An 11658-nucleotide genomic window follows, 5' to 3' on the forward strand; every position below is an offset into this window, starting at 1 on the left:
AAGGACCACAGGCGTGTGCACTGATACAATTCCCCTATTACTACAAAGCCAAGGACCACAGGCATGTGCACTGATACAATTCCCTATTACTACAAAGCCAAGGGAAGAAAATAGTCACTTGAATTATGTTGATAATCTGTACCCTCAGTAAAAGAACAAAAACAACCTAAGGAAAGCAGTCTGCAGACACACGGTCCCAGTGAACACCTCAATCCTGAATTCATACAGTTAGCCCAATATGCCCATCGAAACCCTGAAAACACACACCCCATGTGCCAGCTCACCTTCTGGGACTTCATTATCAATTTCTGTAGTTTTAATATTTGCTTCATGTCATCAGTGAGCACACTGCAAAGCAAACAAAGTATGATTTATCTACTTAAGCTAAAAATAATCTTGGGGCTAAAGATTAGGTCAGTGGTTAAGATACTTACTGCTCTTGCAGAAGACCCAGTTTGGGTTCCCAGCAAATACATGACAGCTCACTGAACAACTCAACTGTAACTCCAGTTCCAGGGATCTAATGCCCTCTTCTGGCCTCTGCAGGCACTTCATGCATGCGGTACACATACAAACACAACCACACACACTCATCCATATCAAGTAATTAAAAAAAAAAGTAAACTTTGGGGCTAGGAATGTACTTGGCTGGCAGATTGCCTGCCTAGGATGAACAAATCTGAACCATGGTCTAGATTTCACCCCTGACTGTATAAACGGGGTATAGGGACCAAACCAGCAACTCCTGGACTTAGAGGGTAAGATAGGATTTGAGTTTGAAGCCAGCCTGTACCATGAAATCAGTTCAAGGCCAGCATGGCCAACAAGGAAAGAACCTTTATCAAAACCAAAACAAAAAACTCACAAGAAAACCAAACCAAACAAACAAAAAAACCCAACCACGAAGTAATGAGTTTATCTGAGCAGAACAGACCTGTGACTTGGAGCACACCAGAGTCCAGGGCTCAGTGTTTTTCGAGAGCCAGGGGACAGAGGAGAGACATTTGTAAGATATTCATGGAAGCCAACTAAAGGAACCTTTGGCTGGTTAAAGGTGAGTGTTTAATTAAAAGCTTGAAGGTGGTTTGTTTCACTGCTTACACTGGGCTTCAGCTTGCTCAGGGAGGAATCTAAGGTACCACTCAGGAGCTAGAGACGTCCACACTAATGATGCCCTACTCAAATGATTGTTAGCAGTGGTAAATGCCAAAATAGGCTGCAGACAACACGTGGCCTCCGTTACGTAAGGGGAGTCTAAATTGCACTTTGCTCCTTTAACATAAAACTGTTCTGTTTTTTAAATTATTATTTTATGTGTGTGGGTTGCCACCTGCACATATATAAGTACAAAAAACATGTGTAGTGCCCTCAGAGGCCAGAAAATGACATTGGATCCCTGGGAACTGGCGTTCCAGATGGTTGTGAGCTGCCATGTGGGTGTGGGGAATGGAACCCAGGTCCTCTGGAAGCACAGCCAGATCTTAGCTGCTGTACTGTCTCTCCAGCTTCACTACTGGTGTAAGGTTCCGAGAGGGCTAAGTGAGTAAGACTGCCCGCTGCCAAGCCTGATGACCTGAGTCTGACCCCTGGAACCTAAGCAGAGGAGAGACGCAACGTCCTCTCACGTCCATGTGGGTGCCATACCCACCCACCCCCATACAAAAATGAATAAATGTTAAAAAAAAATTTTAGGACAAGGTTTCACAAGAGTCCAGACTAGCTTCAAAATCCCAGAGTTCAGACTGCCTCTGCTTCCCAAGAGCTGAGCTTAAGGCAGGCGCCACCACACCTGGCCTTGAAACTTCAGAGTCTAGGATCCAGACTCTGAGCCAGCAGGAACCTGGAGTCAGCCTTGAGACATCAAGATGGGAGAGGCAGCAGGGTCCATCCCAGAACTTCTCGGGGCTCCCAGGAGGGCACTTTATCCCTCCCAAGACTTTCAGAGTCTTAGAACTGCTACTGAACTTCCCCCATCATACCTGCTAACTACGAGAGCTACCACTGAGCTACATCCCAGACCTTTTTAAAAACTATTTATTTTGAGACAGGGGCTCATTAAGTGGTCCAGGCTATCCTTAAACTCATCCTGTAGCCCAGGCAGTTAAAACAAGCTCATTTTTACCAATGAAAAACAAGTAGTGTCCTATTTCATTCCCAGGGTCCGTATGTCAAGAGAAAATGGATAAGTTTTCCTCAAGTTGTCCACACACATACACACATACACATGCACACACATGTACACACATACATGCATGCACACACACACACACTTTTTTTTCCTAAGTTTTTTGAGACAGGCTCTCTCTCTACATAGTCCTGACTGTCCTGGACCTCACTATATAGACCAAGATGGCCTCAAACTCACAGAGATCCTCCTGCCTTTGCCTCCCAGTGCTGGGATTAAAGCTGTGCACCACAACTGACTCATGTACATTTTTTTTAAAAGTCACAACCTAAAATCATTTTGCATACCTCCCTTCTTGTTCCCATTCTGTCCAAACCCAGGAGAAATGTAAAAGCCACTGGGAGGTGGTGGCGCACGCCTTTAATCCCAGCACTTGGGAGGCAGAGGCAGGCAGATCTCTGTGAGTTCGAGGCCAGCCTGGTCTACAAGAGCTAGTGCCAGGACAGGCTCCAAAGCTACAGAGAAACCCTGTCTCCAAAAAAAAAAAAGAAAAAAAAAAGAAATGTAAAGGCCATACCTACTCTCGGGGCCCATCTTCTCCAAGTTATTTCTAAGAGCAGCTGAAAGTTTCATCCTAAGAAAAAGAAAACATTAATTAACAAAAAAGAAAATGGGACCTAAGAGAAAAAGCTTGTACTGCACAGAACAAATAACACAGGGTATTAAAACTTTTTATAAGACTAACAAGATTGATTTCGCCTCAAATACACACAAAACATAGTATGTTTTAAAAACAGTATTGCCTGGAAATTGGTATGCCTGTAGTCCCAGAACAGGAGAAAGGAAGTTTATGAATTCCAAGCCTAGGTTCTTATCTCTAAACAAAACACAATACAAAACAACCCAAACACATCTAAAATGACAAACCCAAAAGCAAATTAAAATACATCTAAACTTCATGATAAGGGAAGCGGCCCTCTCCAGTCACCCCAGAACTTGGATGGCTAAGGCAGGAAGACTCTGGTAAGTTTTAGGTCAATCTGAACTGCACCCCAATTTCCAGGCCAACCTGGGCTATAGAATGAGACTCTGCATCAGAAAAATTTTGTCACAATTCTATGTACTAACAGTTACTGAAATAAATGGACCTGTGTACCGCTTTTAAACACCAGCATGTTTGAAACTCTGTTAACTTCATAAAGACCCCTTATCAGACCCTCCTACATACCTTCTTCAAAGGAAGATACCAATGAATAACACAGTTCTTCAGGGTCAAGTTTCTGTAACATTACCTAATCATCATCTCTTTTGTTCCTCCCTCTTTTCTTCTGTGCCCTTCTGGTTTTTTTTTTTTTTTTGTTTTTTGTTTTTTGTTTTGAGATAGGGTTTCAACACTTAGGCACGACTGACTGTTTTCGAACTTGCCAAGTAGACCAGGCTGACCTTGAACTCAAAAGGATCCAACTGACTCTGTATTCAAAGTGCTGGGATTAAAGATATACACTACCAACTACTCCCAGCTTCCCCTTGCATGCCACCCTCCATTTAAAGATAGGATCTCCCTATGTAGCCAAGGCTGGCTTTGAATTCCTGGTCCTCCAGCTTCAAGCTCTTGAATGCTGGGATCACAGGCTATGCCTGGCCTTAATCATCATTTAATTTAGCTTAGTTAAAAATAATCCCCTTGCTGGGCAGTGGTGGAGCACACCTTTAATCCCAGCACTCGGGAGGCAGAGGCAGGCGGATCTCTCTATGAGTTCGAGGCCAGCCTGGTCTACAAGAGCTAGTTCCAGGACAGGCTTCAAAGCCGGAGAAAACCCTGTCTTGAAAAACCAAAAAAAAAAAAAAAAGAAGAAAAGAAAATCCCCTTAACCTCTCCAAGTTCATGTTTGCATTTAGTTCACGATTCTTAGTGGTATTAAGGTTAAGAGTTACCTGTTTAGTGCCAGATTTTTCTTTTCGAAATTACTTTTTACATCTTCAATTTCATTTTCCAGGTCTTCAATTTTACTGTTAAAGAAACATGAACCAAAGAATTTCTGCAATGTTAGTAAAGTTACTGCAATGTGTATGAAGCAAGTCTTGGAAAACAGAAGAAAGCAAAGGCTCACCACAGGCAGCCCATCTCCACAGCTGGGGAGCTGATGGCTGAGCCTCCTCACTAAGCTGGATCTAGCCAGTGTGGGGGAATGCCTGACAGCACAGAAGCCACCAGCCCCAATACCAAACACCCTGCTGCAAATCAACAGCCTCCAAACACAGGCACGACTTATTTATTTGGAATTACAAAGGAAAAGACAAACAGCACTGTCAAAGAAAGACTCTGTGAAAAAGAAGACAGTACGGATAGTATGATGACATCTTAGTAGAAGCCACAGATAAAATATTAAAATATGACATACACTTCCATTTGTTTTTCTTGCATGGTCTCTTCAGGAGTTTTTTCTTCATCTACAAGTAAAAAGTTTTATTTTAAGTCAGTAACAATTTAAATAAGTAGTGTGTGTGTGTGTGTGTGTGTGTGTGTGTGTGTGTGTGTATCAGGGAACACACGGGACAGTCAGCTCTCCCCTCCACCACACGGGTTCTAGGCATTGAACTCAGGTGTCAGGTTTATCGGCCAGCACCTTAACCAGCGGAGTCATTTTGCTGCACCCTCCCACCCTTCATAATTCTCTTGCTTGTTTCTTTACTTGGGTTGCTACACAGAATCTACACAATTTGTTTATCTCTTGAGACAGGGTTTCATGGTGTAGCTTGGGCTAGCCTGAAACTCGATATGGAAATCAGGTTGGCCTCAAACTTACAGAGATCCAGTTCTCTTTACCTCTTGAGTACTGGATTTACAGGCGTGAGTCACCATGCCTGAGAAATACAACTTTTTGTAAAGCTGATTCTCCCTAGCCCCCAAGAATACCATTAACCTGGGGGCTGGAGAAGGCGTTAGCATTTAAAAGGCCTGGCTGCTCTAGCAGAGGATCTGGGCTCATTTTCCACCACCCAGATGGTGGCTCATAACCTCTTCAACTCCAGTTCCAGGGCATCCAATACCTTCTTTGGCTTTATGGGTACAGATATACAGCAGGCAAAATGCATGCATATACAATAAAAATAAGTAATTTTAAAAATATAGTATTCATCAGCCAACTTGCAAAAGTACTTGAAAATGAAACTACTTACTTGCATCAATCACTGACTTGTATTCTAAGAGCTGCTGTTTTGTCTGTGCTCTCAGCCTGCAAATTGAAAATGAGAAGAGATAGGAAAATATTTATGGATTGTGGTTACAATTATTGTGCAATAACGAAACTTGGAAGTCATAAAATGGAATACAGTGGGAAAAGGGTATCCTGGAGGAAAAGTTAAAATTTTAGCTATATAATTCTATTTTCTTTTTCTTTTTCTTTTTTTTTTTTTTTTTTTTTTTTGGTTTTCAAGACAGGGTTTCCCTGTGTAATAGTCCTAGATGCCCTGAAACTAGCTCTTGTAGACCAGGCTGGCCTCGAATTTACAAAGATCCTCCTGCCTCTGCCTCCCGAGTGCTGGGATTAAAACCGTGCACCACCACCACCTGGCTAAAAATCTTAAAAAGCATTTTCAGTAAATACAAAAAAAAGTAACAAAAACTATTTGTAGCGAGATAAGTACTTAATATTTAGTAGGTTTTTTTAGTTCTGTTATTCTTAATTCAAAATAAAATATAAAATAAATATTAAAAAAAGCTGAGAATGATAGCAAGTGCTTCTAGTGCCAGCTGCATAGTCCTGAGTGTTGGTTTTTAGAGACCTATTATCAACAGCTAAGAAACAGCTGACATTACGAAAGCTTACACTACAGCAAGTTCTCCAAGTGACAAAATTCCAAATGACAACAACAATTTCGCACCAGGTACCAGGCTGGTCATCCCAGTGACCTGGAGGGCTGAGGGAGGAGGACAGAGTCAGCACAGGCCTACCAGGGCTTCAGAGCAGGTTCAAGACCAGTCTTGGCAACTTAGCAAATTCGATCTCAAAATAAAGAGTGAGAAAAGGGCTGATGTAGCTCAGTCTTAGGGTGCTTGCCCAATATGCTTCAGGCCCTGGGTTCAATTATCACTGCAGCCAAAAACCCAGGCTCCGACAAGTTATTACAGATTAAAGTAGAAGTGTTAAGTATAGATACACAAAAAAGTCTCTTTTTCAGATGAAATGGAAAGAAGTTGTCATAGGCAGACAGACAGTGTGTTGTAGGATATTTGATCACACTGTGAATCCCGAGATCGCGTCATTTACTGGAAAAACCTGTTTCTAGTTGTGGTGTGGCTCAGACCTAACACACACCTTTAATACAGTTTTCTGCTTGAATATTGTAAACAGGATTAAATAAAGTCAACCACAGGTCAAGAGACAGAACAAGCAACCAGTTGACAGGGAGCGAACACAGGAAAAATGACAGAGAGTTAGAGGGAGCTGGGAGGATGGACGGACAGGGAGTCTCATTTGAGAAAGTGGCAGCTTCTGGACCTCTGCTAAGGAGGAAGGCCAGCTGGGTGCCTTCTCTGCCTCTCTGAGCTAGCAGGCTTTCATGCCAGCATCTGGATCCTAAGTCTTTACCGGTAAAATCCAAGGGTTGAGATTTTGTTAAAACCAATAGATATGCCGTTGTATGGCTGGGTATGGTGGCTAATGCCTATAATTCTATCACCCCGAAGGCAGAGGCAGGAGGATTACTATAAATTTCAAGATTAGCCTGGCATACATAATTACAGCCTGCCAGTGCTACAAGCAAGACCCTGTTCCAAAAATTCAAACAAGTCTCTTTGTTATGACTTTTAAAGGTCTGCAAAAAATACTTTTTTTTTTTTTCTGTGAAGAACCAGATAGCAAATAATTTAGAATTCGGGAGTCATACAGTCTGTTTTAACTATTAATCTCTACCCCTGTAGCAGAAAACTGAGTCCCAATAAAACTTTATAAGCATTAACATTCGGATTCACGTGTTATGAAATCTTTTTGGCTCCCATCCTTATTCAAACACGGAAGAACTACGCTGAAGCCCAGTGGTACAGCACTCGCTACGCATACACCAGACGCTGGGTCCCATTTCCGGTCCAGGAGACAGCTTTTCTTAGAAGATCAGAAGAGTGGATTTGGTCCTGGCCTTGGGCTGATTCAGCTCCTTGACGTCAAATTTTCCCTAGAAATTTCCCTAGAAACCGCTAACTGGAGAACATAGGAAACAAAAGGTGGGTTGGGCCGGGAGGGGGTGGCACACGCCTCAATCCCAACACTCCTGAGGCAGACAGAACTATACAGAGAAACCCTATCTCGAAAAATCAAAAGAAAAAAAAGGGGGTGGGGGAAAGGTTGGGCTCCTCCGCTTCCGTACTGCTCAACCAGCCATGACTACAGTGACAAGGTAAGACAGAACAGGTTCCAAGCCTTGCCAAGAACCGGGCACTGCTAAGCATTTCCTCAGTAGGTCCCACCTAACCCCCGACCCAGCAGCTCTGCGCGCATGGTATCGTTTGCTGCCTTCTTCCCCAGTGACGAATTTAAAACGCTTAAAAGTGCATTCAGGCTCGGAGCCAGAAGAGGCAGCCAGTGAGTCTGAATTTGAACCCTGGGCCTCCTGAGCAAGGGCGGGATGCCGGGCGGGGGCACCTGAGCAGCAGGCGGATGCGGTCCTCGAAGCACTTCTCCGCAGCCTGCGGCAGATCCCGCACCTCTCCGCAGTCCTCAGTCTCGGCCGCGGGCTTCTCCCCCGGCTGCTCCATTGCAGAGGCCATAGGTTTGATCTCTATGGGAACATCCGAGCGTTTAGTCCCGCCACGAAATTGAAACCCGGAAGTGCCCATTTCGCCCCGCCCTTTCCGGCCTAAAGCCCCACCTCCTGCCGCTGTAGTTACGAAGCTGCGTTCTTCTCTCTGGTTTCCATGGAGAAATAGATTGAACTCTCACTAACACATTCTGTCGATTAGAAGCTTTTGGGTAGGGGTATGTGGAGATGTAGCTCAGTGGTAAAGCGTTTACCTAGCAAATAAAATGTCCGGGTATCGATCGACCCAGCAACAAGCCAAGGGCAGTAATCCGGGAGTAAATTAACTCAAACTAAGAGTGGTTGGGAGCGGGGTGGGGGAGGTGGCGGGAGTTCTGACTTTTTCCAAATGTTAATAGTCGTCCTGCCTGGTGCTGTTATTATCCCTCCTGCTACTACACTTCAGGTCTGGGTTTGGAGGATGGGATATATGAACCATGTGCTTGTAGTGGTGGCTGCAGAGGCCAGAAGGCATCAGAGTCCCCCCAAAACTGGAGTTACGGTGAGCCACTTGACGTGGGTGCTGAGAACTGAACTTGACCCCTCTGAAAGTGGCGCCAGTGTTCTTAAACATCCCATCATCTCTCCAGCTTCCGCTCTCTCCTCCCTCTTTAATTTTTTTGAGATCGGGTCCCGTGCAGCTCAAAGCTGGTCTTGAACTCCCAATCCGCAGCCTCCACCTTTCAAGTGCTGAGAATGACATGGCTCTTGAAGTATTGTACTGAAAACTTTTCTTTCAGTGCTGGGAAGAAGTCTAGGGTCCCTCGGTTATTGAACTATATCCCCAGTCCTTATTAGGTATTTGTTCAGCGGCAGTAAGGTTCGTATCTCCCGTTTAGTGGAGAAACGAATGCCTTAAGTAGCCCAGCGTTTACCACGTCACACCCACGATTGGTCTTCCATTCAGCTAACAGTGAGATTCCTAGCAGAAAGAGGAAGGAGGCCTACAATCCCAGACTGTGAGACGATTGCGGTGAGTTCAAGGCCAGCCTGGGATGTACAGTAATTACCTGGACAGAGTATGTGGCAAGGTTCTGTTTGCCAGTTGGTCGAAGTTTGGGATTGAAAATCATTTGAAAATTGGCTGTTTGACTTGATAGGTTACAATGAGCCTTGAAGTTGAGGAATGGAGGAAAGCTGGCCCTATATAAATGCTTGATCTGTTAAGGTTTCCATGGTCATTTAAGGTATGTATATCTAGCACCTTGTTGAACAAGCACAGCAATTCTTTGGAGTGCTGGATGTTCTCTCTTGCTATTCCAAGTAGATCACACCTTGCCTGTCCTGTTAGTTTCTGTTTAAAATGCATGTCTTTTGGATCTTCATGAGTTTGAAGCCAGCCTGGTCTATGGAGCTAGTTCTAGGACAGCTAGGGCTGTTCTACAGAGCTACCCCCACATGGGGGGTGGGAACCACACCTTTAATCCTAGCACTTGGGAGGTAGAGACAAAAAAAAAAAGTCTGGTTGGTCTGAGTGAGTTCCAGGACAGCTATGGCTACAGAAACCCAGGGGTGGGAGAGGGTGTTAGAATAAATTTAAAACTCAGATCCCAGGATACAAAGTTGGGTTGGAAGGGATTGGGGTGGCAAATTGGAACAAAACACCTTATACAAAATTCTCAAGATTTAAAATCTTTACTGGGTGGTGATTAAGTTACAAGCATATGAGGCCTGAGTTATGCCACCCCTCCCCCCATACCAATAGAAACAAACCTAAGGCAGGCTGTGAAGCACTGTAATTCCAGCATTTAGGAGGGTGAGGAAACACTGAGACCCAGGCCAGCTGGAGACAGCTGTTAGAAGCACTGCGTTCTAAATTCTTATCCTTGTACCCACAGAAAACCACAACCTCTCACAGTTCAGAGCAAGTTAACTTGTAGAGTCCCACCCCAACTCACTTAAGGCTCATTCAAGAGACACTGAAGAGGGGCATAAATATTGCTAAGTCAGTGGAACAGGAAGACTGAGTCTTCCCATGAAAAGTTAGGGAAGCTACATCCATGAAGTCTCAACAACATGATGCCAGACATGCTCACACAGAAGGGGGAAACTTGGGTGGACCCCAACCTGTAGTTGTCTAACTACAGGAAACTGAGGAATGCTGAAAATGACAGAAGTCTTCCCTAGGAGGTTCTCTAGTTCATCTCTAATACCAAAATGGTCAGTGCTGAAATTATACACACAAGTAACATTATACAGACTAAGCATATGATTTTATGAACATATAAACATATATAAAGTCAGAGGCCATAAATTTGAGAATGTAAGGCGAGGGTTAACATGGAAGAAGTTGAAGAAAGGTAAAGGAAAATTATGTAATTATATTCTAATTAAAAAAAGTATCGCAAAGAAGCAAAAAATATCAAATGGAAAAAAGCATATTTAACAAATGGTACTGGTGGGCTGGAGAGGTGGCTCAGAAGTTAAGAGCATTGCCTTCTCTTCCAAAGGTCCTGAGTTCAATTCCCGGCAACCACATGGTGGCTCACAACCATCTGTAATGAGGTCTGGTGTCCTCTTCTGGCCTGCAGACATACACACAGACAGAATATTGTATACATAATAAATAAAAAAATATTTAAAAAAAACAAATGGTACTGGCATAACTGGATATCAACATGTAGAAGAATGAATAGACCCATATATATCACCATGCACAAAACTCAAGTCCAAATGGATCAAAGACCTCAACATAAAGCCAGCCAAATGAACCTTTTTTTTTTCAGCTTGGTCTTGGTAGCACTTTTATTTAAATATTACAAGACTATATTAAAAGTCAAGATTAACAGTCACATCCAAGGCCATAGGAATGGAACAGAAGCTTAAAAAAAATCTTCATGCTGGGAGGAGGCGGAAAATTTTTTTTCTTTCTTAATAAAAAAAAAAAATAAAAAAAAATCTTCATTTTCATAAATTTTGGTCTCAAAACCTATAAAATTATTTTCATTATATATAGAAGGCCCAATTTCACTCTGCCATTCAGAGCTCACTGTCCTTGTGAAATTTGGCCAGAAGTCCAAGTTTTCCGTTTGGGTCTTAAGGCTCTAATCAAGAGAGCAGCTTTAATGAGCATGGAGGAGCAGGCTAGGCTGGCCTGGGGCTCCCACCTGGACCGACAGTACCTGGAACTAGACGAGTCAGACATCCAACATCCTCTGCTCTCACAGTTTACTTCCCCAGCAACCACAAAGAGCTGGTTCTTGGGTACCCCAAAGCTGCTTTATGACAGCCATGGGCACAACCGCTGCCCATACTGGCAGTAAGCCTGTGGCACGGGGGGAGGGAGCTCAAGTGCGTTGTTCTGATCAAGAGAACAGACCATCAGGAGAAGAACTCAGTCACAGCCCTTCAGTGTGGACACGCTGGGTCAGCCTTGCAGTGAGGCCAGCTAGGTCAGCAGCTTTGTCCAGCTTGATGTAACAAATGAACCTTTTATAGAAGAGAAGTAGGAAGTGCATTGGCACATGAGACCACAGCAGCACAGACACTGAGAGAAACAATAAATGGGACCTCCTGAAACGGAAAACCTTCTGTAAAGCAAAGGACACGGTCAACAAGACAAAATGACAGCCTATAGAATGGGAAAAGATCTTCACTAACCCCACACTAGACAGGTCTGATCTCCAGAATATACAAGAACTCAAGAGCCAGGCGGTGGTGGTGCACACCTTTAATCCCAGCACTCGGGAGGCAGAGGCAGGCGGATCTCTGTGAGTTCGAGACCAGCCTGGTCTACA

At 43.8% G+C, this 11658-nt stretch overlaps 2 protein-coding genes across 2 annotated transcripts in view; both read right to left on the reverse strand.

The window, feature by feature from the left end:
• The window catches only part of Cenph (centromere protein H), a 13416-nt gene extending 5500 nt beyond the window's left edge, over positions 1–7916 (reverse strand). Inside the window, exons 1-6 of the mRNA XM_005366627.3 lie at positions 7768–7916; positions 5306–5361; positions 4528–4576; positions 4061–4135; positions 2703–2759; positions 285–348 (exon numbers count right to left, since the gene is read on the reverse strand). Coding sequence (XP_005366684.2) covers positions 285–348; positions 2703–2759; positions 4061–4135; positions 4528–4576; positions 5306–5361; positions 7768–7892 — 426 coding nt within the window. The 5' untranslated portion in view covers positions 7893–7916. The remainder of the gene's footprint in view (positions 1–284; positions 349–2702; positions 2760–4060; positions 4136–4527; positions 4577–5305; positions 5362–7767) is intronic.
• Positions 7917–11259: 3343 nt separating this feature from the next.
• Positions 11260–11658, reverse strand: part of Ccnb1 (cyclin B1) — a 9560-nt gene continuing 9161 nt past the window's right edge. The window contains exon 8 of the mRNA XM_026788978.1: positions 11260–11408. Coding sequence (XP_026644779.1) covers positions 11260–11408 — 149 coding nt within the window. The remainder of the gene's footprint in view (positions 11409–11658) is intronic.

This window comes from Microtus ochrogaster, unplaced genomic scaffold, assembly GCF_000317375.1.
Source record: "Microtus ochrogaster isolate Prairie Vole_2 unplaced genomic scaffold, MicOch1.0 UNK11, whole genome shotgun sequence".
In the NCBI taxonomy this organism is placed as follows: Eukaryota; Metazoa; Chordata; class Mammalia; order Rodentia; family Cricetidae; genus Microtus; species Microtus ochrogaster.